Genomic DNA, 25,930 nt, shown 5'->3' on the forward strand with positions numbered 1-25,930 from the left:
GCGTCCCCCGGGCCGACTCCGGATCTCAGGCGGAGTGCTGGGCCGGCGGCGCAGCGCGGTCGGGTGCGAAGCGTATTCTGGCAAGGGTGCGCTTTCGGGCCGGCTGCGTCTGGCTGCAATAGTGGGAGATTGCTTACGGCCTCTCAGGGCGCCGCCCGTCTAAGGGCTGGCGGTAGCAGACAGACCGGGCCGTCGAAGCGCGAAGGAGGCCGGTGGGCCGCGCAAAGCCGCGCGGCGCAGCCATGCCTGGCTTTACGTGCTGCGTACCGGGCTGCTACAATAACTCGCACCGGGACAAGGCGCTGCATTTCTACACGTTTCCCAAGGACGCTGAGCTGCGGCGCCTTTGGCTCAAGAACGTGTCCCGTGCTGGCGTCAGTGGGTGCTTCTCCACTTTCCAACCCACCACGGGCCACCGTCTCTGCAGCGTTCACTTCCAGGGCGGCCGCAAGACCTACACGGTGCGTGTTCCCACCATCTTCCCACTGCGTGGCGTCAATGAGCGCAAAGTAGCGCGCAGACCCGCGGGGGCCGCGGCCGCCCGACGCAGGCAGCAACAGCAGCAGCAACAGCAACAACAGCAACAGCAGCAGCCATCGCCGTCCGTCTCCACTGCCCAGACCTCCCAGCTGCAGCCAAACCTGGTGTCTGCCTCTGCAGCAGTGCTTCTCACTCTTCAGGCCCCTGTAGACGGCAGTCCGACTCCTGGATCCGGTCCACCAGCACCCACCACTCCCACCGGAGAAGATGTGAAGCCTATCGACCTTACTGTGCAAGTAGAGTTCGCAGCCGCAGAGGGCGCAGCAGCCGCCGCCGCAGCGTCGGAGCTAGAAGCTGCCACAGCGGGGCTGGAGGCCGCCGAGTGCCCGATGGGCCCCCAGTTGGTGGTGGTAGGTGAAGAGGGTTTCCCCGATACTGGTTCCGACCACTCATACTCGTTGTCGTCAGGCACCACGGAGGAGGAGCTCCTGCGTAAGCTGAATGAACAGCGGGACATCCTGGCACTGATGGAAGTGAAGATGAAAGAGATGAAAGGTAGCATCCGCCACCTGCGCCTCACCGAGGCCAAGCTTCGAGAGGAACTTCGTGAGAAGGATCGTCTGCTTGCCATGGCTGTCATCCGCAAGAAGCACGGAATGTGAATGGATCTCCCTATAGCCTGTAGAATTCCTGGACCCCTCCAGCCCAAGGAATCCTCAGGCTAATGTTGACTTTTCTATACTCTGGTCGACAGTACTGAGGTTTAAGGAAGCTGGAGTCTTGCTGTGAATCTGGCAGTCTAACTTGTTTCCTCTTGAACAGGAGTTTGGGGCCTCAGACTTGGCACTGGTGACACCAGCAATTATGACTGTCTACCCTCCCTCCCCAGTTGCAGATTCTGGTTAAGCAGAGACTTCAGAATCACTGAACTTGAAACACCTCAGGAGGGATTCAGGTGGGATACCTAGGGACTGAGTTTATGGAAAGCCACACCTTAAGGTTGGCTAGCAATCAGAGACAATTCACTTGTGTGTAGTGATTCAAGTAACATCAGTTCCCCTCCTTTTCATGCTTCCCATTTCCAGGTGCAGTCTGTGATTCTGATGGGAATTAGTTGATCTGTGCCTCTGTCTCTTAGAAACTCCTTACCTAGGAGGCCATTTATGAGGGAACTTGGGTGACCTGCTGATGGAGATCCAGCTTTGCCAGGATCTTAGGTTTATCCTGTTATGTTTGCTACTGGTTACAAATTCTATTTTCTGTACAATTAGACTAAAGTTTTCACTGTGTTTGTTTGGCAAAACAAATTAAACAAAAAGTAAGGTTTTTATTTGGGTTTTGGCATTTTATTTTTGTAAAACTTAGTTAAATGTTGTTGAAATATGAAAAAATATCCTTAGCCTATAAGATCAGGCCAACCCTGTAAGTAGAGATGCTTCATTGACCAGAATTCTCTATAAACCAGCCCTTAGCACATAGATGTTGCCCTTACAAAGTCTTCATAGAGTTTCTGGCCCATTTCATCCCAAAGACTAGAAACTGCACCAAATGGTCCTAATTTGTTCACAAGTTTTTTTTATCTATCTCCCCCCGCCCCCCAGTACTAAAGATTGAACCCAGGGACTCTGTACTGAGCTACATCTTCAGTCCTTTAATTTTGGGGAGTGGGGAGGTTAAGATCGGGTCTGGCTATGTATTTTGGACTGGCCTTGAACTCATTATGTACCAAAGCTGGCCTCAAACCTCAGCTGGGATTAAAGGTGTGTACCACCATGTCCAGCTTCTCCCTGTTTTGTTTTGTTTTGTTTTTGAGACAGGGTCTTGGGTATGTAGCCCATGCTGCCTTTAAATCCTACCTCAGCCTCTCAAGTGCTGGGATTACAGGTGTGTGCCACCACACTTGCCTCTCAAGAAGATGCAAGTGAGAACTAAATTGAATTTAGTTCTTCCTTCCTCTCAGGGTTTAAATTTCTTCTTAAATTCTCAGCTGGAGTTGAAGTTTGTTCACTATTTCATCTCTTCTGTATGGTTTTTTGTTGTTTTTTTTTTTGCTTGTTTTAATTTTTATTTAGTTATTGGTACTGGGAATAGAACTCAGGACCTTGCGCTTACCAGGCAGGTGCTTACGCCGCTGACCTGTACCCAGGCCCACTATTTCATCTCTTAAATGTAGCACACTATCTGATACATGTACTTAATAAACAAGTAAAGACCACAGCTGGAATCAGCCATGGCTCTGAGCTACAAAGACTCTTGTAGAGATATTTTGGGTATGGTACACCTTAAGTGTGAAATGGCTGGATCCACAGAATGCATTAAGGAGTTGGGATTTGTAACTCCTTGATTCCTAGGTCTGCTGTTTTTACGTTGTATATTGGAGGAGTAGGACGACTTTTTTTTTTTTTTTTTTTTTTTTTGTCTCATTGAGACAAGGTCTCACTATGCAGTTCAGATTGGCCTTGAGATTACTTTGTAGACCGGGCTGGTCTTGAACTTAAAGATCCTCCTGCCTCAGCTTCCAGAATGCTAAAATTATAGGTGTGTGCCACCATGCCCAGCAGAGGATGAAATTTTATCGGTTTATGCAAAGTCATTTTGGGAAGAGATAAATGTCTTTAAAGCTATCCCTATTTGCTATGTATTCTGGGACACAGACTCTTGGGCTCTATGAAATATAACTGCTTCCTTCTGGAACTTGCCTTGTGACTTCAAGCTAGAGTGGCCCAAAAATATCAGTGTCTTCTTCATTTCTGGTTCTTTAGCACTGAGTTGAGAAACAAGTCTGGTGGAAAGGAGAGAGTACAGCATTTGTCATAGGTCACAGATTGAGAAAGACACTGGATTTCTGCCTTCCAAGGGTTAACTTTCTGGCTGGAAATTAGATGGTAAAAGCCAGTTGGGCCCTTACCGGGTGTCTTAACATTTCCATTTCCATACTCTTTTCTCAAACAAAGACTTTCCCCAGGCCTTCTTCATGCCTCTTTATTTATTTTAGGGCATATGAGTGTGAATTTTGAGACTGGGTCTTGCTATACAAGTAAGGCTGGCCTTGAATTCACTTTGTAGTCCAGATTAGCCTCAACTCTTGCCAGTCCTCCTGCCTCAGCCTCCTGAGTGCTGGAATTACAGGCAAGCACCATTTGTGCTTTTTAATGTATTCCTGAACTCCTATTGATCAAAGGGATAAAGAGACATCTGTTTGCCCTTTGCTCTCTTGAACTCTCAGCAACTGTGGATTCTCCCTGGTGCTGGAGTTATGTGCACACACCCTGTGTGGTGTTTTGGTTGGAGGGAGGGCTGTTCACAGAGCAAAGGAGGCCCCAGATACAGATGCATGACTAACAAGGGAAAGCAGAGCTCTAAATAGCTGAGTGTTAAAGGGGCATCTAGATAGTCAAGCAGTGTGATCTGGACAGATCTGGGATTTAATCAAGAAAGCGTAGTCTGGTCTTACACAGTCATTCCCAGGAGGTGATGGGAATGGTTAAAGGTGAAAAATTCTCAAAAGAGCTGGAGTAGTGGGACATCTGACTAGGACAGAAGGCTTAGTAGTTGCCTGAGAAGCCCCGGAGCCATTTTCCTTTCCTGTGGTCTTCTGTGTTGGCTGTGGAGCTATTTTTCCCAGCACAGACTTAGAGATAGGCCTTTCTTCAAATGTTTGTTACCAAGGAAACAATGAAAAGGGCTTTGAAAGTAAAGGGCAAAAGGCGGGAATATGATTATTTATAATCTGCTCATTTAAAATAGCAGCTAAACTTTGAGCCAGTTTTTCTTTAATAACTTTTATTTGCTGCTGGTGTGTGTGCGGAGAGGATTTAAGTTACTGTTTTAAAGACCCTTCTCTGTTTGAGAGCAATCTGTCCAGCCAAGTTCCACCAGGAGCATGAGTCTCTGACCCCCCCAAAAAAGGCCTAGTCGCTGGAAATCAGTTCTGGGCCCCACTAGCCCCGAATATTAGGACAGAAGTTGTGGGTTCCGCCGAGGCTAGCTAAAGTGATAATGCCTTAAAGAGCCAAAGAAGCGGTGAGAGCCCAAGAATGGACGGGGACTCAAGAAAGGAAAAAGCCTAGAGGCCCAGGGAGGGGCAGCTGGGCCAGCTCAGTGATGGACTGGGTGCTCACAGAGGCGGGGCCAGCCACCGTCGGTCGCACAGTTTGGGCGGGGCCACGCCAGCTGGGTCGCAGCGACAAGAGAGCCCTGACCCCAGACTGGCGCCAACCTCCATGTTCCAGAGGCTTCCGCTAGACCACAATTCTCAGGGGCTCGCCCCGGCAAGCCACCCTCCCTAGTTTAGTCTCTCCTCGCGCGTAGCAGGCCGTGTCTAGGCCTCCGCGCTTAGCATACTGGGAATTGTAGTTTTCTCTTAGCGCGCTAAGGCCAGAAAGAAGAGCCGCAGAACTGCGCTTCCCAGAGTGCTACGGGGCGGGAGAGGGAAGGCAGGGGGGAAGGGACAGTGGGTCGCAGACCGCGCTGGGTTGCCGCCGCCGCTGCCGCCATCGTACCAGCCCCTCCGGTGAGTGTTGGGATTATCACTCTGGGGCGGGGGCTGGGCCGCAGAAGCCGCGTTCTGGGCTGCCTGGAGCTTCTGCTGCAAGTCCTCAAGAGGCCCCTCCCCCCTCCCCCCCAGCGGCCAGAAGCCGCGCGGGGCCCAAGCCATGTGTCGCGCGCGGCTCCGCCTCCCGCCGGTCCTGCGAGGCGGCGGCCGTGGGGAATGCTGATAGCCAGACGGGCGCCTTTCTGGACCTTTTTACCAGGGTTGGTGCTCCGACCTGCGCTGTGACCGGACTCTTTCTGGTCTTGACCGTCGGATGGGGCTTTTAGGGCCCCGCCCCGTCTGCCTTGGGCGCTTAAATCTCGCCACCTCTGCAGGCAGACTGTAGCGGGCAGACCCTAGCCTCACGGCTCGCCACCCGTCTGCGAAGATCCAGGAATGGGCAGCACCACCTGGCTCGCTCCAGATCCAACATGGGTAAGGGTGCCCACCTGCTGTAGCTGGACTTGGGACCCTTGCTCGGTCCTCGACCACATCCTAACTGGGTTGTAGGCGAATGTTTCCTTGCTTGACTGCCTACCGGGAGTACACGAAACCTGCTTCCTCGCTGGAGCCCATTCTAGGTTCCTCTGCATGAAGGAGAGGGACAAGTGAGTCTGGGCTGAGAGAGCATTTCAGTGAGACATTTGTCAGGTTTAGAAGATCTGCCCTGATGTGGTGAGGCGATTCCGGGCTAGTAGCCTTAGCATATGCCCTTTTTATGAGTGACCAAGCCCTAGCAATGGGTGGGTTCGCTTGCTATGTTAGTGGAGAAAAAAAGTCCCAAAGATGAGATTGTGTATGTGAGTTTCATAGGCTTTGTTAGATTTCTTACGTACAGTCCAGTTCTGATAAGTAAATTTCGTAGTCAGCCTAGAATTGCTTCTCAGGTGCAGATGAATCCTTCAGAATGGTATGATAAGGTTAGATTTAACATGAAGGCAAGTAGACTCCAAACTTGAGTCTAGGCTCCAAACTTCAGGGTCCAGACAAGAAGTAGGGGGAAGGGGCACATTTGGGCTGTCTGGCTTAGATTAATTCTCTGGGCCCTTCTGAAACCTTGGTGAGAGGACAAGAGTGAGAAGCTGCAGAAATCCAGGATTCCTCTTTTTTTTTTTTTTTTTTTTGTCTTTTTCGTTTTTATCGGTACCAGGGATCGAACTCACGACTGCCTGGCAGGCGCTAGGTAGGCGCTTATGCTTCTGAGCTAACTCCCCAGCCCCTCCAGGATTCCTCTTACTTATGGTTTCCCAACAGTTAGTCTTTGAACAGACAGGAACCAGGTTTGGCCTTGAGAAATTGCCCTCAATTAGTGGCACCAGAGACCCCATTGAGTTTTAGAAGAGGTGTGTATCTGGCCAGAGTTATTATCAGGCAGGCTTTGAAAAGCCACTTTTGAGGATTGATAAAGTAAGAAACCAGTCCGTGGAAAATCCTGGGACTTGTAGGGCTTTATTTTGTCTGCTCCACTGTGGCTTCTGAGCTATCACATTGCTTTTCTTTTCTTTTTCTTTTAAATTGGTACCAGGGATCCAGCTCATGACCACACACTTGCAAGGAAGGCACTTATGCGGCCGAGCTAAATCCCCAGCCCCGCTATTACATTTCTTACAGGGACTAAAGAAGTAGTCTCAGCAAGCATAATGCTGGATCTTTTAGGAGGGATGAGTTGGAGCAAACTTTTCTCTGTCAAATGTTTTTTCAGATGATTTTTTTACCCATTGTGTGGGTTTTTTCTTTCTTTCTTTCTTTCTTTCTTTTTCTTTTGCTTTTTGGTACCAGAGATCAAAGTCACAACCTCACACTTGCCAGGCAGGTGCTTTCAGCTAGTGAGCTAAACCTCTGGCCCCTGGTCAATTGTGTTTTGACTTGAAGTTTACAGACAGTTAAATTGCTGTGCTTAGTTATTCTGTCTAGTCACGGTCACGAACAGATAAAAGACGCTGCTCAGATCTCAGTGAAGGACTGTCTTCCCTAAACTCAATATATCTAGTCCATATCTTGGAACATGAACACATATAAATCAGATTCATTCAGTGGGCTCAAGAGAGACCCAGGTTGGGCACTGAAAATGTAGACTACCCAGAGAACACATGCAGAGTCAGTGAATTAGAATCTCCTAGAACTAGAAACAGTTATTTCAAAATGTTTTCTAGATGATTACGTGATTTTCATGTGACCCAGGCTAGGCTAGGGATTAGTTTCCATATTATAAGGTGCTGGGTGGCCTGACCAGGACTTTCTTCTTGTTTTTGTTTTTTTATTGAGACAGTTGCTGTGTAGTTTAGGCTGGCCTCATATTCACTATATAGCACAGGCTGACCTCAAACTCATGGTGATCCTTGACCTCAGCCTCCCAAATGATGGGAGTACAGGTGTGTTCCACCACACCTGGCTGACTCCAGGACTTGGCATTGTTGTTACCTTGCTAAGAATCAAACCAAAGGCTTCCTGCACACTAGGCAAGCATTTTACCACTGAATCACACCCCAGCCCCTTCAGGGTCAAAAGAACATTATTCCTTCTGCAAGGTTACACAGGAAAAGGAAGAATTAATGTCCTGTCCTTTTATTCTAACCCCAAAATTTTCTGTAAGTTAATTGTCTGAAGATAGCCATTGCTAAGCATTCTAACCTTGAGAGGTCCTCGACCTTTCTGGAACCTTTCAGGCCATCTAGATTCTCTTCATATAAGACAACTCTGGTTCTCCAGGCTCTCTCTGCCCTTTGTTCATGTAGGACTAACTTGAGAAATGGGACCTGACATAGGACAGTCAGGATATGGCTGTGCCAGAAGGGGCAAGGTGTGAAGAAGCCTTGTTTTTCATTCAACTTAAAATTTAGTGCCTTAGGCCAGGCATGGTGGCACATATCCATAATCCAGATTGCTCAGGATTGGAAGATCAAGGAGCTTCTTGTACATATAGCGGGACCTCATTTCAGGTCTGTTAGTACTGTTGGACTCCACTTCTCTTTTTGTCTTTTTGAGACAGGGTCTCACTATGTAATTCAAGCTGGCCTTGAGTTCGCATTTTTGCCCAGGCTGGTTTTGAACTCTCTCTCTCTCTCTCTCTCTTTTTTTTTTTTTTTTTTATGGTTTTGAACTCTCAACAATCCTCCTGCCTCAGCCTACCTAGTGCTGGGATTATAAGCATGCGCTACCATGCCTGGCTAGACTCCACTTTTTCTATGCCATGTCTTCTATTACTGTTTTTGCACTTCGGGATTTGGGATTGGATGAATGGATTAAGAGAAACACAAAATTCTTTTTTTTTGTTTTGTTTTTATTGAGACAGGGTTTCACTGTGAAGTTCAGGCTGTCCTTGAACTCACTTTGTACCCCAAACTGGCCTCAACTTCATGGTGATCCTCTTGCCTTAGCCTTGAGTGCTGGTATTACAGGCATGTAGCACCACATAGTTCTTAAATTTTAAAACTAGAAGGTTCTTCATATCAAAAGTTTCAGGGTTCCTTACTAAGGAATTAGTATCTTGCTTGGAGTTATTTTTTCACTGTCTCACCAGTGATTACTCTGTTTTATTGTGTTTTTTTGTTGTGTTGTTGTTAGCAGCCATTCTTTGGCTCTGTGTGTCTGGCTCTGGGCTGAGGCTATGGGAAGAAAAATGATTCCTACCCCGCCCTGGTGTTAAATGTGGCAGGGTAATGTTGGTTGTTTGTGCTGAGGGCTTAGTTGAAGGGACTCCTTCCTGTGAGGAGGAGATTTAAATGATTAAGTCATTGAAGAGCAAAGACATAATAGTAGGCCTCTTTCCTCTCTAGTACCTTGCAGAAACTGCAGAGGGAGATATGTCCTGGACTGTGAATCCAGTAAGGTCTAAGGTCCCTTGAGTGAGGTGGTCATCACTCCAAATTCCTGTGACTAACCTGGACATGGTGACACACACATTTAATCCAGGTACTTGAGAGACTGATGAAGGAGGATCTCAAGTTTGAGGCCTGTCTGGGCAACTTTTCAAGACTGTCTCAAAATAAAAGGATAAAAGGACTGGGGATATAACTCAGTGGTGTAGCACTTGCCTAACATGCTTGAGCCACTGGATTCAGCCCCCTGTATTGCCAAAAATAATAAAGATAAGAGATTCAAATTGCTATGGTCATTGAGTGGAGCTTCTGGCTCCTACAGCCTGCTGCTCCTCCCTTTCCTAGGAACCAGCTGAATGTTCTTACAGTCCCTGGGAATCTCATCATTGTCTGTGGACTTCAGCTTCCTGCCTTGATCCTGGGTGTGTGGTTCCTGCCCCTTTTACTGATCCCGTGGGGAGAGAATCCAAAAAGTTTTTCATAGTAATGTAATACAACATAACATAAGAAAAATTCAACTGTGTGTGATGCATGTGCCTATTGTCTCAGCACTTAGTAAGAGGATTGCCAGTTTGAGCCCAGCCTGGTCAGTTTAACAAAACCCTGTCAAATAATAAAAGATCTAAAAATGGTCTGGGATTTAGCTCAGTGGTAGAACACCCCTGGATTTGATTGCCAGTACCACATGCCTGTGAGCACTTAAAAGGCGGGATTTCTTTGGTTGATTTGTGTTGGACATTGTACTGGACTTTTGGTTTTGTTGTGCTGGACTTATGTTAATTTTGGGGGGGCACTAGATGATACTTAGGTATTTAGAGTTCAGTTTGCATTGTCTACTTCTTTCTCACCTTGGAGTTCTGAGATTCTTGTTTCCACCGTATATGACAGGAATTCTTGACTCCTTCCTGGGGAGTGAGTTCCAGGCCATATAAATGATTACCCTGGCCATCAGGCCTGCGTTGCACTATTTCCCTTCTTATTCTGTCAGCTAGAGTGTGTCCTGGGCAGAAAGCTTTGCCCAGATCTGGCTGTAACTAGGGAAGTATCTGTGGTAGCTGACAAAGTCGACTTATAGACCTTACTTGTGGGGTGGGTGTGGATGAGAACTTCCTTTCACTGACCTGGGTCTTATGCCTGTTGTTAATGGTACCTGCCTATGTGCCAACTCTGTAGGACTCCAGGCTACTATAGAGATGGAGAATCTCGTTCTTTAGAGGATGTGTCTTGGATACCTGGTAGATGAGTGTTGTTAGACTCAGTATTCTCAGTAACCTGAGAGGAAATTCTCAGGGTGACTGAAATTCTTAGGGTGGGGGAGTGTCTCACAACCTATTGTTCAGACCAGCCTCAAATTTGTGATTCTCCTGCCTCAGTCTACCAAGTAGCAGAGATTACAGGCTTGAACCACGAATAGTTCTTTCATAAAGTTGCTTATACTCCCATTAGAGCCACTGGATCTCAACCAGGGTAGAGACCTGAAAGCCTGGTATCCTCTGGAAGGATTTCTTTGGAGCCATTCATCTTGCAGGTAGTGTCAGGCCTAGGAGAATGTGAGTGCTCAGTTGTTCTCAGGGTAAGCCTGCTGAATATCTGCTTAGATAATTTTACATTGAGCTTGCTGCTTTTAGAGGGGAAAAAAAAGGCCTGGTCTTTAGTTCCTTGACACCTAATTTTGCCAAGTATTTGCTTTGTACTATTCCACATTGGGTCTCAGCTGTTCCAGTCCTTTTGTTGTTGTTGATAGTGGTTTTCTGTTTGTTTCTTCTCTAGTACTAGGGATTGAACCTAGTGCCTTTGCAGTGAACTAAGTCTCTTAGCCCCTTTTTATTTTTTGAGGATATGTCTCCCTAGAATTGTCTTGCAGTTCTCCTGTCTCAGCTTCCTAGAGTGCTGGAATTTCAGGCATGTGCTGCCACACCCAACTCAGTCCTGGTCACTTTCCTGGACTTTCTAATGCTGACTGTACCAGAGGACTTGTGCATTCTTGAATTCCCTTTTTAAATTTTTTTGTTGATCCCATGAAAGGGATAAAACTCATGGGTGTGCACATGTTACACAAGCCCTCTCCTACAGAACTGTATTCTCAGCCCTTGAATTGTATCTTAACTACTTGACTTTCTCATTTACTAAATGAAAGTAATCATGTCAGTTTTTTTTTTTTTCTTTTTTTGGTACTGGGAATTGAACTCAGGACCTCATGCTTGACAGACAGGTGCTGCGCCCCTGACCTATATCCCAGATCCCATGCCAGTTTTACAGGGCCTGGTTCGAGGCTCATGTGAGAGGATGGATGGAAATATTTGAGTCACAGGAGGCATTCCCTCACTTCCTGTGAACTGTTAGCAAGTCCTTGTCTTAGAATAATAGATTTAAAAAGAACTGAGGATGTATCCTTTATTCCTCGGCTCTCCTTAGCTTTGGAATATCGTAACAGTATTGGCCAGCCTGGTGTGGAAGACCATGGGAATGGCTGATTACTTAGGGGTCTCAGGCCCACTATGAAAGCAAAATCCTTGTGTACCTGAGCAGTAAGTTCATGGCTTAAGGTTCAGTTCCCAAATGGAAGCTGTTAAGAGTAATTGGGATCCCAGAGATTTTGTGAGCCACCTAGGAAAAGGAGGGAGCAAGTGCTAAGTGGAGAGAACAGAGTGCAGGTTTCAGAATTTAGCTTCCAGGTTAGTTGACACACTAATCTAATGATTTTGGAGGTGTTCCAGGCAGAAAAGGCCTTAAATATCAGCCCCAAGGAAGGGTTCTATCCTAACTAGCCATCTGATATCTCCAAAATTAAAGCAGAGGAGTAATGGGCTAGGCACTTGCCATTCCTGGATCCAAGTGTGGCCTCCCTGCAAGGCGGTTAATGTACCCTATAAAGAGGTTGAGTTAACTCTTCCTAGTGGACTAGTATTAGTCTGGGAACTGACAATAACTACTTGTAGCTGGATCCTGCTTTCGATGCTCACTACATTTCCCCGGAACATGCCCACAGTTACTGATGATACAGAGGTCAGAGTTTATACTAAAAGAAAGGTGGGACAGCCTAAAGGGCCAGGTCTTCCAGGATGTGTCTGTGTGTGGTTTCACCTCAGGCCTCACTCCATATACCATAGGCAGACAACTAGATGAGTGACAAAGAGTTGTTTTCTGGCAGCTTGTATAAAAAGTGGGTGGAAAAGAAGTGGGTTACTGGGCTGCTTAAATTGAGCAGGATTTGCCCAGATCTCACTCCTTCTCCAGAAAAGAAGGGCTGACCTTTTGGTTAGGCTCCCACACATTCATACACTTAACAAAAAGTTACCAAGTTATCAAGGGCTAAGCACCATGGAAACAGGGATAACTAAGGGATGCCCTGGTCAGGGAGAATGACCATAAACAAATTCGTGAGTGTGACAGTCTTATTTGGTGATGAGTGATGAGGAAATGTGACAGTCTTATATGGTGATGAGTGATAAGGAAATGATACAGGAGGTAAATAACTGGACAACTACCTTAGGCAGAGTAGTCATGAAAGACATCGGTGAGAGGTGACATATATGACAAGGAAGCCTGGGAGGAAGAGTTGAGCCAGGTAGAGGAAGCAGTAGTTATAAAACACTCAGGTGAGAATAGGCTTATCAGGTTCCAGAAACAGGAGAATGCCCAGTATGGATGCTGCAGGAGGGCCAAATTGATGTGTGATTGAGACTTTGTTCCCAGTACCATAGGAAATCATCGGAGGGCCTTGGAACAGGATACACAATACATCTCTCTTTGGACCATGAAATCAGAGAGGCAGTTTTTTCCTGAAGGACAGGCATCTAGCAATATCTTCCTGTCTTAAGTTACTCTTTGCCCATCTCTATAGCATTTCTAATGCTCTGGCACTGGGCTGTGGTTGGCTATCAGTCCCACTATTAGAGGAGTCCTCCCTTGACTAACTAACTGATACTTTGCAGACAGTAAGTATGAGAGAAATGGTCTTGACTGGTACCCAAATTCAAGGGCCCTACTGTGGGCTTGGCATGTCTATCATTTCCAATGGGCCCTCAAGCTTGTGATAATTTTCTTTGTATGCTAGTCTGGAAACAATGGCATCATAACTTTGCTTGCCTCAAGTTTAACTAGATCAGCATTTATCTCTCCTTTGTTGAGGTGGTAGAACAGGATGGTTACTTTGAAGGTCTGTGACTGAAGGATTCAATAACACTTTTTGGATGTGTGGATTTGACTATGGAAATTTATTTTCTTCAGTGCTGTGTATCAAACCCAGGGCTAACCAGGCACTCTACTATTGAACTCTACCTCTTGTCCTTGAAGTAGAAATCTTTTTTTTGGCAGTGGAAGCTCCAGTTAAATCCTACTATGCTCCTCTATGAGAGAGCCAAGCTCAGGGGTTGGAGTTTTATAGGACTTTAGCCCAGTGTGCCCAGGGACGACTCTAATCCACACCTAAGTTGTAGCTAGGAATCCTGGCTCTGGAGTCCATTAATGTGGTTATCCAATTCTACCATTTGTCAGCTGCAAACGTTGAATGAGTTGGGGAACCTTCCTAAGTCTCGTTTTGCTCGTCTCTGAATGCATGTTGACTCATAGATGAAGTTAGGAATGAATGTATACAAAGCTCTTTGTCTTTTTGAGGCAGGGCCTCACTATGCAGTTTAGGCTGACTTTGAGCTCGCTTTCTAGCCCAGGCTGGTCTCGAATTTGCAAAAATCCTCCTGCCTCAGCCTTCCAGGCGCTGGGATTACAGGCTTCTTTGAACATTTCTATACCTAATCTGCATCAGTCAAAATGAATTTTTAGCTGGAGACTACTATTTTGTGTTTTGTCCTTGAAAAAGTCTGGAATTTGCCAGGCATGGTGGTGCATGCCTGTAATCCCAGCACTTGGGAGGCAGAGTCAGGAGGATCACCACGAGTTTGAGGGCATCAAGGCCATCCTGGACTGCAGAGTGAGATCCTGTCTCAGATAGAAAAGAAAGAAAGGGGCTGGGGATTTAGCTCAGCGGCATAAGTGCCTGCCTTGCAAGCAGGCAGTGTGAGTTCGATCCCTGGTACCGATAAAAAGAGAAAAGACAAAAAAGAAAAGAAAGAAAAAGAAAGAAAGAGGATATAAATAAAGGAAATTTTTCTGTTCCTTAATGGAGCCTCTTAAATTAGGACTTTTGTCTTTTTTTTTTTTTTTCCCCTTTCTGAAAAGAGCTGTAGGAGAAGCCATCAGGATGGAAGCCAATCTCCAATCTGATATGAAGTTGTCTCTGAGCTTTGGCCGTTTTCTTGTTTTTCCTGACCTTTTTTTTTTTTTTTTTTTTTTTGAGATTGGTTTTGCTGTGCAGTTTAGGCTGACCTTTAACTCACAGTGATCTTTCTGCCTCAGCCTCTTGAATGCTGGGATTACATGTGTGCACCACCACACCTGGAGACATTTTTTTTCTTTCCAGATTGTTATTTCCACAATAAATGTGTTGAGCACAAGCTCAGGACTTCCAAGCTATTCTTCCTAGCCTGGCCCAGACCCTTCCCCTTTTGTGGGGGGGGATAGGTGGGAGACTGCATTTGCTTGTTTTGAAACATGGTCTCAATGTGTCACCCAGGCTGGCCTCCAGCTCACAGCGATCCTTCCTGCTTCCTTCAGCCTCCTGAGTGCTGGGATTACAGGTGTGAGCTACCACTCTGTTACTTTTATTTTTGTCTTTTTGAGACAGAGTCTCACTATGCAGTTCAGGCTGGCCTTGAGCTCATTTTATAGCCTATGCTGATCTCGAATTTGCAATGATCCTCTTCCCTCAGTCTCCAGGGCTGGGATTACAGGCATGCACCACTACACCTGGCTTGCAGTCTGATACTTTTTAGATTCAGTAATGCTACCTTCTAGCTGTGAGTTGACAGCTTTATGGAAGCTTAGAATAAAAAACTATCAAATATATGCTTTGCTTATCACATTTTGTGCTGGGAGATGTGATAGTGTGTGTGTATTTTGTAAGACAGGCCCTGCGGCTTCCAAAGCTCAGAGCCACAGTGATTTGGGCAGGAGAGCAGAACCTCAGTGCCTAAATAAGGATTTGCACATGGGGTGAGGGTCAACAGCAGAGTTAAGGAAGTAGTCCCCAGATGGGTGCAGACTGGGAAGAACATAGAAACTATTGAAGCAGGTGAGAATATTTTCACAGGGATTCACCCATGCAGAAATACTGGTGAGCAAGCACTAGCCAAGTTCTGATTATGTGTGTGTCACCGGATCTAAGCAGAGGGAAATGACTGGCCAGATAGGGAGAAGTGTGGATGACGGCTGAGGGAACTTAGGCAGGGCTGTTGTGAGGGAAGGACTTGACCAGCTTTATGGTTTTGAGCTCAGGAATGGAAAGAAGGCTCAGAAATGTGAAAACCTCTGTCCATAGAGATGTGAAGGTACCTTCTAACACTTTCTGGATGCCCCTGAGCTGTCATTTTCCTTAGAAACCTCATGTGCTTCCCTGGAATAAGGGCCCTTTCTTCTTTTATTCCTCCAGGCTCCAGCCCTGAAAACCCAGGTTGTTTTTTTTTTTTTTTTGTCTTTTTCATTTTTATCTGTACGGAGGATCGAACTCACGACTGCCTGCTTGCAAGGCAGGTGCTTGTGCCACTGAGGTAAATCCCCAGCCCCGAAACCCAGAGTTTTTACATTGAACTATATGCCCAGCTTTTAAAATTTTTTTACTGTATTTTCAGACAAAGTCTTACAAAATCACTAAGTTGCCCAGACTTGGCTTAAGTTCACAATCCTCTCGCTTCAGCCTCCCAGAGTGCTGGGATTACAGATCCCAGCCATCATGGGCAGCTAAGCTGAATGGTTTTGTATTAGAAAGTTATCATGCCATTAAGAACAATACTGACAGGAGGGAAAAATTTTTTATATTTTATTTTTTTGAGACTTGGTCTAGTATGTAGTTCAGGCTGGTCTTGAACTTATTTTGTAGCCCTGGCTGGTCTAAAACTCAGCAATTCTCCTGCCTCTGCCTTCTAAATGCTAGGATTACATATGTTCACCACCACATCTGACTTCAAAAAAAATTATTAGTACTTTTGTAGTACATGATTACATTCATCTTGAGTTCATGTGTATATATAATATAATACATTTTAATTGTTTTTACTTCCCCTCATCTGTTTTTGTGCCCTCTATCTTACTCACAGGGACAGTGAACATATGGCACAGATGTGACTTATTTTTGTTTGACGACAGATGTTAATAGGGTTTTTTTGTTTGTTTGTTTTATTTATTTATTTTTTTCGTCTTTTTGGGACAGGGTCTCATTATACAATTCAGGCTGGCCTTGAGCTCATTTTGTAGCCCAAGCTGGTCTTAAACTTACAACAATCCTTCTGCTGTAGCCTCCTGAGTGTTGGGCTTACAGGCATGAGATTTTTTTTCTAAACTAAAACCTCAGTATTCAGGTTTTTCTGGGAAGGGGTGTTTTGGCTTTTGTTTTGAGACAGGGTCTTGCTATGTAGTGTAGGTTGGCCTTGAATCTACCTCAGTCTCCCAGAGTGCTGGGGATTATAGGTGTGTACTAGACATGGGTCCTACATCCATCCCACTTGTTGATTTGTTTCTTGGCAAAGTGTGACCTGGAACACACTTGTTTTTCTATGTACATTCCAGGCACATGCTTTCTCCTCTGCTTGTTTTAGACTTTTCTGAATGTTTCTTAGTCATCCCAGCAAACAGCTTCTATTTTTAGTGCCACTACCTCCTAGGAGACCTAAAATAAAGCTGGTTTAGTTCCCCAGCCCCTCACTGGCTGTAGTGTTGGTCATAGGCTGGGAGGTTGGTTATCCCTCCTCACTGCCATTCCCCAGTGGCTTCTCTAGCTTTGAGTTAAGCCACAGAATTGGAGTTAGCACTTAACCATATTGAGCAAGGAATTTACTAGGTTGTTTTAGTGAAGCTGTACAGCCACAGAGAACGTCAGCAGGGTTAGGGTCCCTATTTTACAAAAGAGGAGGATGAGGAAGGAGTCTCTTTAGGCAGTGACTTACAACAAATCTGCTGATGGTTGTTTGCTGTAGTCATATCTACCTACTCACTGCTTTGGCTCAGAGTTAGGATAGGGTGTGTGTTCCTTTATACTCAGACAACTGCAAAACATGTAGTACTGAGTCCTCAGGGAGATGCAAAGCCAGCAGAGTGGCTCTCACCTGCAGCTCAGAATTTCCACTGTGTCCTTGGGATCATGGTCTCAAACTCCTCTCAGATAGCCTGTGGTGGTGGAGGTAGTACTTGGGTTGAGGATGTGGTGAAGAATGACACAATTCACCTCCCTATACCCCTCAGCTGAACTCATGTTCTTAGCTTTGAAATAGGAGAGTCATCCTCATCAGTGAAGAAATGTCTCAGAAAGGGCCAAGTCAGGTATCACCTGACCTCACAGATATCAGCTGCCCTCTTGAGACTGAGGGAGTCATTGACTCTTTTTTGTCAGAAGTGGGAACTTGAGATTTGAGGATGTATCTCAGAACACTTGCCTAGCTTACACAAGACCCTGCATTCAATCCCCAGTAACGCCCCTACCATTACCACCAAAAAAAAAGTGAGGATCTGAACCTTCATCTGCCAACAAAGAACTGCAACAGTGTTGGGAACCCGAGGGCTAGAGTAGAAATCTACAAAATGGGAAGAAAACAATAATAGGTTTTGCAGGTCATTGAAAGAATTAAATAAAAAAAAAATTGTGGGCTAAGGTAAATCCTTAGCTCTTCCTTCAAGGCCCTTCCTCTTACTGGACATTGTAAGGCCTGCTCTGATTTTTCTTTTATCATGACTCCACGCTCAACACCCATCCTATATGCTTCACAACCCTGGCACTTCTCTCTCATGAGCCAGGAACTCCTGGAGGAAGGGGTAAATCTCTGTTCCCAGCACTGGAAAGAATCTTTCAACCAGGTATGGTGGCACATGCCTGAAGTCCCAGGACTTGGAGACTGAGGCAGAAGGATTACCATGAGTTCAAGGCCATTGTGGACTATATAGTGAAACCCTGTCTCAAAAAGCAAGAAGGAAAATTCTATTAAAAGGAAAAAAAAAGTCTCCTACAAATCCCCAGGGCCTAACCCTGTTCCCTGAGTCAGCAGACCTCAGCAAGGGACCCCTTGTGCAAGGAAGTCAGGAAATGGTAGGAGTCAGTAACTACTATCTCTTGTTCTGTAGTACCAATGCTTTCTGTCTATCTTCCTGGTTTTGCAGGTCTCAGTGATACCGGGTGACACTCCAGAATGGGAGACAAACCAATTTGGGAGCAGATTGGATCCAGCTTCATTCAACATTACTACCAGTTATTTGATAATGACAGAACCCAACTAGGCGCAATTTATGTAAGTCTCTAGCACTAGAGTTAGAATAGAACTCTGGAGAATAAATTCAGAGCTGGACTGGCTGTACCTCTCTACCTGAGTTTCTATCCATGGGTCAAGGCTTAAGCCTGAACCAACTACTGTGTATGGTATATACATTTCCTTCTATCATCTTGTGGAATAGGGATTCTGGTATCCTGAATAGAGAGTTCTGGATCTTCTATTATATGCACCCCAGACCTATCAGAATACTTGGTTGTAGCCAGGGATGGTGGTACACATTTATAATTCCAGCACATATGACGCTAAAGCTAGAGAATCTCAAGCGCAAGTCTAGCCTGAGCAACTTAGTGAGACCCATGTTAAAATTTTTTTTTTTTTGTTTTTTTCCTTTTTATCGATACCGGGGATCGAACTCATGACTGCCTGCTAGCAAGGCAGGCGCTTATGCCACTGAACTAAATCCCCAGTCCCGGTCTTTTTCGTTTTTATCGGTACCAGGGATCGAACTCACAACTGCCTGCTTGCAAGGCAGGCGCTTATGCCGCTGAGCTAAATCCCCAGCCCCATCTTAAAATTTTTTAAAGGGCTGAGAATGCTGTTCTGTGGTTGAGCATTTGTCTAGTATGTATGAAGCCCTAGATTCAGTCTCCATTACTACAAGAAAAAGAATAAAGAAGAGCCATTTTGAAAAAAAAAAAAAGAGAGAGAGAGAGAGAATCTTATTAATAAAAGACCAAATCTATCACAAGTATTATTTGACTGTTGTTATGAGTGGATTTTTCCAGTGCAAGGCCTCTCAGATAGCCTGTGGCGGTGGAGGTAGTACTTGGGTTGAGGATGCATACAAGGCAGGCACTCTGCCACTAAGCTATGCCCTCAGCCCCTCTCATATTCCTCATATCCATTCTCCAACCTCAATATTGAGGATTGAACCTGGTGCCTCACACATATTAGGCAAGTACTGTAACACCAACCTACCTCCCTAGCCAGATGGTTTAGCAGTACTGGGATTAAACCTGGAACCTTTACATTGGATACATCCTCAATAATTTAAAAATTGCTTTATTTACTTGTTTATTTATTTTGATTTTTTTGAGACAGGATCTTGCTATGTAGTTCAGGCTGGCTTTGGTCTCTGTGTAGCCCAGGCTGGCCTCAAACTCACAGTGATCCTCCTGCCTCAGTCTCCCAAGTACTGGGATTACAGATGTGTACCACCACACTCAGTTGAAGATTGCTTTTATTTTGAGACAGGTTTTTATTACACACTTGGCAATCCTGTCTCACTGTCCTAAGTGATAAGATTATTATATTACCTTTCTTTCTTTCTTTCTTGCTTGCTTGCTTGCTTGCTTTCTTGCTTGCTTTCTTTCTGTCTTTCTGTCTGTCTTTCTTTCTTTTTTCTTTCTTTCTTTCTTTCTCTTTCTTTCGACAGGGTCTCATTGTGTATTCCAGGCAGCTCCTTGAACCTCTCAGCAGTCCTCCTGCCTCAGCCTCCCAAGTGTTGAGATTTTAAGATTATAGGTGTGTATCACCACATCTGGCTACTACTGTTTCTTAATTAAAACAAGCCTGACACAAAGAAGGAAGTTAGTAAGGTCCTGAAAGAGCACTTTGTTTATATTGTTTCATAATCCTCAGCACATTTCACCTTTGAGGATTACAAAACAGACTCAAAAGTAAGTAATTTGTCTAATGTCATCACTGAAAATAATAATAGGTGCACTTCAGTTCTGCCTCTGACTACTGTAGAAAGGAATATTTAGGGCACCAAAGGGCCCTAAAGGGGATTGCATGTGCAATTTTGTCCAGCCATAGGAATGCTCCCCAGACTAAGAGCTGGAAGGCCTTGACAGCTTTTATACCTCCTAGCCTTCAGAACACTACCTGAAAGGACCACAGTAGACCTCAGCCATAGCCTTTAAGATGGTAATAAATATGGTTTGTTTCTGGGGTTGTTCATTTGTTTTTTGAGATAGAGTTTCCCTATGTAGTTTAGATCAGCCTTAAACTCATTTTGTAATCCAGACTGACCACAGTAATCCACTTGGATCCTCTTCCTTCACCCTTTGGAGTGGTGGACTTACAGGTATGCACCACAATACCCAGTGCAAGGTATTTTTAATGACTAAGGCTTCCTGATTATACAGCAGGATGACTTTTGACTGAGTCCTGGCCATCGTGTACCCTTCTGAGGCCCAGGCAAGTCAGAAGCTATATGATGTATAACAATGGGAAATGAACCATAACACATCCTACTCCTAGGACTCTGGAAGACTGAGGTAAGAGGATCACAAGTTCAAACTCAGTCTGGGAAAATAAGCAGCTTAGTGAGACCTTGTCTCAAAATAGAAAATAAAAAGGGCTGTGAATGTAGCTGAGTACATAGGCCTTGGGTTCAATCCCCAGAAATGCAAAGGGAAAAAAGAAAGGGATATGAGCCAAGAGTATTGGTGCACACTTGGAATCCCAGCTAGTTGGGACGCTAAGGCGGGGGGATTTCAGGTTCTAGGTTAGCTTGGACAACTTAGTGAGATCCTGTCTCAAAAAATAAAGGTTTTGGGGCTGGGGATTTAGCTCAGCAGCATAAGCGCCTGCCTTGCAAGCAGGCAGTCATGAGTTCGATCCCTGGTACCGATAAAAACGAAAAAGACTAAATAAATAAATAAATAAATAAAGGATTGGGGATATACCTGAGAGATAGAGTACCCATAGTTTTAATCTTTAGTACCATACACACCAGAAAAATGAAAAGGTATGTGACTTTGAAAAGTATATTTTATTGCATTCTTTCAGACTGCTGGGAGTGGTGGCACATGCCTGTAATCCCCAGCACTTGGGGAGCCTAGGCAGGATTGCTGTGAGTTTAAGTCCAGCCTGGATTATAACATGAGTTCAGGGTCAGCCTGAACTACATAGCAAGGCCCTGTCTCATAAAGACCAAAAAAAGTCTTTTAGAGCCTGGGCCCATGGAAAAAATGGGATATAATGTTAAAAGTTGTTGATAATGTAAAGTTTCGGAGCAACCCTTAGTTTACCTGTTCACAAACAAGGAAACAAGTATTGGGTACTTTTCCATCTCTAGAACAAAATACCTGACACCTACAATTTAAATAAAGAGAGATTTATTTTGGTTCATGGTTTTCAGATAATTCACCCCGTGGTTGATTGGTTCCAAGGCAGAAAGGCGTGGTCGAAGGACATGGCAGAGGGCAGCTGTTCTTCCCATTGGCAGCCAGAAAGCAGAGAGAGAGAAGGTGCTGGGAGCAAAAATACACCTTTCCAGATCACGTGCAGAGTGACCCACCCTTAAGGAAGCCCTACCTCCTAACAGCGTATTAGCTACCTGTGATCCAATCCTCATCTAAACACTTGGAACATTGTTTTAGGGGACATTTTAGATCTAAACCTGAACAGATACAGACTTATGTTTGTAAGAAAGTTTCTTATCAGGATTTTTTTCAGGGCCTTAAAGATACTCCTTATACTCAGAGTCTGACTGTGGGTTTTCTGTGCATTTTTCAGATTGATGCATCATGCCTTACGTGGGAGGGGCAGCAGTTCCAGGGGAAAGCTGCCATTGTGGAAAAATTGTCTGTAAGTAAGAGCCAGAGCTAGGGTGTGAGTTACTTCTTTCCTTTTCTGGCCTCAGCCCACTGCTTATTTTTTTCTTTTGCAGAGCCTTCCGTTCCAGAAAATTCAGCACAGCATCACGGCACAGGACCATCAGCCTACACCAGATAGCTGCATCATCAGCATGGTTGTAGGCCAGCTCAAGGTAATAGTGCTGGGGAGGTATGGGTAGGCAGGGCAGAGTCCTGGGCCCCTACCTTCCTTGTAATGAGACCTACTTATCAAGAGACACCCCAAATGACTGTCTAGACCTGTATACTACAATATAATATCCTTTAGCCACTTGTAGCTTTTTATTTGTTTGCTATGCTAGGGTTAAACCCAGAGCTTTGCACATGCTTACCAAGTGCTGTATCACCAAACTATATTTCCTGCTCTGCAATTTTTAATTTATATTAAAATTAAATAAAATTAAAATTGAATTCTTCAGTTGTACTAGGTATACTTTTTAAGTGTTCATGGTGCAGTATATGTGGATACTTTTTTGAAACCACATTTCTGTGATTATAGAAACTGTTGATGGAAAACTCAGGATTAGGTTCTTTTTGGAAAAGGAATAAGAAGTATAGAAGGAGAGTTGGACTGTGGTACCAAGCATTTGGGTCCTCATCCTGCCCCACAGTGTAGCTGGCTAGTTGGGTGCTGTGGGGCAGTCCCTTGCTGAAGCCCATTGTGCCACTCACTAAGCTGGCTCCTCGTCTGCCAAAGGAAATTTCTGGAACTTACCTTGCATTTTTCTTTCTCCTTTTAAAGACCTGTCATCCTCACAACCTGGCTATGACCCCTCAGATCCCCAGAAATTTAAAGAAACATATTATGCTTCAGCAGATTAAAGCCAGATTTACAAAGTAGGAAACATTTACTTCCCCTTGGACAGACCTTAGCATCCTGGAATATATCAGAGCAACAGATTCACATACATTCTTTCTAGGCATACTAGATCGGATAGGGCTTTCTTCATTTAAGGTGGGCACAGAGGAAAAGTCACCCTAGACATCTGCTTTGGACCCAGAGGGACCTGCTTTCTGGCCTGGGACTTTTCCATCAGTTTTCTCCTGCCTATTCAGGATGTTCTGTCTAAATGGAGCCTGTGCCCAGTAGTCCTTAGGATAAAGTAGAATTCTTCAGAGAGCTTTGTGTCAACTTTCTTAGGCTGGAATAGTAAACAGTGTCCTTTTTCATCTGGTTTTAGATTCTTGTTGGTATTGTGTCCCAGCCAGAGCCCCAAATAGCTGATTTGAGTCTGCTGACATTAATTCCCAGAAAAAGTAAAGTAACAATAGAGATGGTTAGCTGGGATTCTACAGCTAGGCCTCATCCTTGTTTACTTTTTCTTTTCTAAGAAGGAGAAGTTTATTTTTCCTCAAAGTGTCCTTGTTTTCTGCATTTTGGCTGGAGGTTTTTCTTTTTCTTTTTTTCATTGCAATGATATATATTACATGGCTGTAATCCTAGCACTTGGGAAGCTGAAGCAAGAGAATTGCTGTGAGTTCAAGATCATCCTGGATTACTTAGTGAGTGTTCAAGGCCAGCCTGAACTGCAGAGCAAGACCCTTTCTCTAAAAAAGAAAAAAATATATATATTATACAATAGGAAACTTCTGCCTTGCAAGCAGGCAGTCGTGAGTTCGATCCCCGGTACCGATAAAAAAGAAAGAGACCAAAAAAAAAATTCCCCACTGTTTATAGTTTTTGATACTGTATGTTACATGATAAGTACTACAGGATACTTTCAGAATTTTTACCATATATGCCAAGAGATGTGGGTTTAAAGGCAAGTGTGTCTTCTCTATCACTGTAACAAACTGGTAAATTGTGTTTTAAGTGTACAGGCAGTGCAAGCCCTGTCCATTGGCCTCTACGTGCCCAGTGCAGTGTTCCACACATTATATCAGTTCATACTCACAAGTACCCTTGGGCTGTAATAAATTGAGTCCAGGACAGTAAGGCCTGTCTGCATGCCAAAGTCTGCATTCTCTGCTGCATTCTGCTATCACTGAACTATTTCCTGTTCCTTGACCCCTTTATTGAATCTTTTTCTTTTTCTTCACAGGCTGATGAAGACCCCATCATGGGGTTCCACCAGATGTTCCTATTAAAGAACATCAACGATGCTTGGGTTTGCACCAATGATATGTTCAGGCTTGCTCTGCACAACTTCGGCTGACCTCCTCCCAGCCAGGCACTCATGCTGTTTCCTCCTCCCTCCTCTTACTGATACTATCACACTCCTCCAGATGCTCCAAATATCATACACAAGCGAGCAGGGCCGTGGTGGAAGTGGGTGCGGTGCGCTGCTGCCACCACAGTGTTGTGCATGATGTTTGGATGCTAGACTAGTTGCATCTGACAGGAGAAGTTTGTGTTGTACCAGCGCATGCCTTGGAAAGACTTTAAGTAATGCAAAAGGTTGTCCTTTTTTTTTTTTTTTTTTTTTAATCTACTGACAAGTTGCTCTAGTAACCCAAAGAAGTGAAGGAGAAAGCAGCTGCCTCACCACCCAAATATTGATTTGTTCAGATGTTTCAATGCCTCATGATACAATAAAACCACAAAAATTTTCTTAACAGTTTAAATTGTTTTAATTAGTTTAATAGTTGACTGGACATCAAGAAATACTCTGACCCATTATCTCTCATGTCTTACCCTCCACCTCTGTCCCAACTCAGCCTTACCTACTGCAAGGAGAAAAAGTGGCTGAAGCACAATAGAAGCTTGCTTCCTTCAGCACCAGTAGGGTAGATTTCTCTCCAGGCTACCTGGTCTTGGAAAAGTAAGCAAGGAAAGCTCAGAATTGATCTGATGCTCCCTTTGCATTGAAGCCTTTCTGCCGTCAGTTTTGATGCCTCCTGCAACCTCTGCCCTGGGTAGGTTCAAGGCTTTAGTAACAAGACTGAATTCTGTTGCAGTTGGAGAGGTCTTGGCACACATGGCCACCAGATCAGGCTCTTTGAGCTTGATGGGGGAGCCTAGTCTATCCCCAGAAAGGTCAGGATCATATTTAAGGTTCCCCACATCCCCTGAGCCAAGAAAAAGGCAGCTCAGATTCCTTGTATCTACTCAGGTTATGGTTGCCTAAAGAGCAAACCCCTGTTGGGTTGGGGTATGGAAGATTTGGATCTATGGAAGTCAAGAGAATGAGAGTCATGCTGTAGGAATTCACACCCCTCAGGCCTCAGCAGGGCATTCTTACTCCCTCCATTTCTTTCTCATCACACAACTCCACATTGTCTTCAAATCCGAGGTCTTAACTATTAGGGCAGTTTCTGTTCCTCAGTTTGGGGGACAAAAGCTTTGTGCAATATGAATATAGCCCCTCAGCCCTGAGACCTCTAGATAGTAAAAGAAGCCAAGTAGCAACTGCAAGCTAAAACTAAACCTAGGATTCAGGCTAACTACCTAGGATTCAGGCTAACTAGAGGTTTTAGAATTGGCGGGGGCATCCCCAGCTCAGGCTAATCTGTACTCAGTTTTCCTCTATGAGGGGAGAGTACAGATTTTTTCAGACCACTGGTTGCCTGTCTTCACTTGGCAGAGGGTTGGATGATGTGCTGTTTGGGAGGACAGCATAGTCAGATTTCAGTGGAACTGATATCTAAGCTGCTGTGTATTTGGGGTGGGGAAGAGGTAGATGCCTGCTGCCTCTTAAACCACCCTGTATAAAAATCTGCAATATAGCTTCCTCCATGTACCTATGCCTGATATGTCTGCAATAAAGAGGTGTTTGTAAACTGTGGTTTCTTTCTTCCTAACCTGAGGGTGCTGTGGTGGGACAAGGGATGCTGGGAGCCAGTAGGGAACAATCACATTTGTAAGAACATCTCCCCTGATCTTAGAATTTCTGGCACCTCGGAAATTGGGTTACTACAACCCATTTCCCATACAGGAGATTAGCTTCTATCAGTTCAGTTTATTCCTGCTGGTCTGAGGAAATGATTAGGTCCAGGACTGTCAAAAATTCATAGAGTGGGTAGGGACTGGGTGGGGTCTCCTGAGGCAGGTACAGTTTTGAGCGTCCTGTTCTTGAGCACAGAGGGCATTTGTTATGCTTCATTCTTGTAAAACGTCCTTGACCCTGCGGGTACAGGCCTCAAAGGAGTCAATTCACTCCCAGCACGGAACCTTTTTTCTCTGGCCTTCGCAGGTTCCGGGAG

The 25,930-nt window shown here is 44.9% G+C and overlaps 2 protein-coding genes across 3 annotated transcripts; both read left to right on the plus strand.

Moving 5' to 3' along the window:
• Window position 1: 1 nt before the first annotated feature.
• Window positions 2-1,810, plus strand: Thap11 (THAP domain containing 11). Its single transcript, XM_005004641.4, has one exon. It carries the CDS (start codon window positions 243-245, stop codon window positions 1,140-1,142), a length of 900 nt encoding a protein of 299 aa, XP_005004698.1. The 5' UTR covers window positions 2-242; the 3' UTR covers window positions 1,143-1,810.
• Window positions 1,811-4,758: 2,948 nt separating this feature from the next.
• On the plus strand, window positions 4,759-24,345 carry Nutf2 (nuclear transport factor 2). Of its 2 annotated transcripts, none has more exons than XM_003472012.5 (5): window positions 4,759-4,993; window positions 18,034-18,161; window positions 21,669-21,740; window positions 21,823-21,921; window positions 23,830-24,345. In XM_003472012.5, the coding sequence occupies exons 2-5, from the start codon at window positions 18,063-18,065 to the stop codon at window positions 23,941-23,943; spliced, it is 384 nt and encodes a 127-aa protein (XP_003472060.1). In that variant the 5' UTR covers window positions 4,759-4,993; window positions 18,034-18,062; the 3' UTR covers window positions 23,944-24,345. The 2 variants fall into 2 exon arrangements, with proteins under 2 accessions (XP_003472060.1, XP_005004697.1); XM_005004640.4 differs by lacking the exon at window positions 4,759-4,993 and adding an exon at window positions 5,236-5,449.
• The last annotated feature ends 1,585 nt before the right edge of the window (window positions 24,346-25,930 follow it).

This window comes from Cavia porcellus, unplaced genomic scaffold, assembly GCF_034190915.1.
Source record: "Cavia porcellus strain 051 isolate PalLab524CR breed Dunkin Hartley unplaced genomic scaffold, mCavPor4.1 scaffold_4, whole genome shotgun sequence".
In the NCBI taxonomy this organism is placed as follows: Eukaryota; Metazoa; Chordata; class Mammalia; order Rodentia; family Caviidae; genus Cavia; species Cavia porcellus.

Excerpts from the sequence above, each read along its gene's own strand:
- Thap11 (XM_005004641.4), top strand. The coding sequence starts at position 243 with ATGCCTGGCTTTACGTGCTGCGTACCGGGCTGCTACAATAACTCGCAC.
- Nutf2 (XM_003472012.5), top strand. The coding sequence starts at position 18,063 with ATGGGAGACAAACCAATTTGGGAGCAGATTGGATCCAGCTTCATTCAA. Across the intron at positions 18,162-21,668 it reads CCCAACTAGGCGCAATTTAT|ATTGATGCATCATGCCTTAC; the intron begins GTAAGTCTCTAG and ends TGCATTTTTCAG. Across the intron at positions 21,922-23,829 it reads TGGTTGTAGGCCAGCTCAAG|GCTGATGAAGACCCCATCAT; the intron begins GTAATAGTGCTG and ends TTTTCTTCACAG.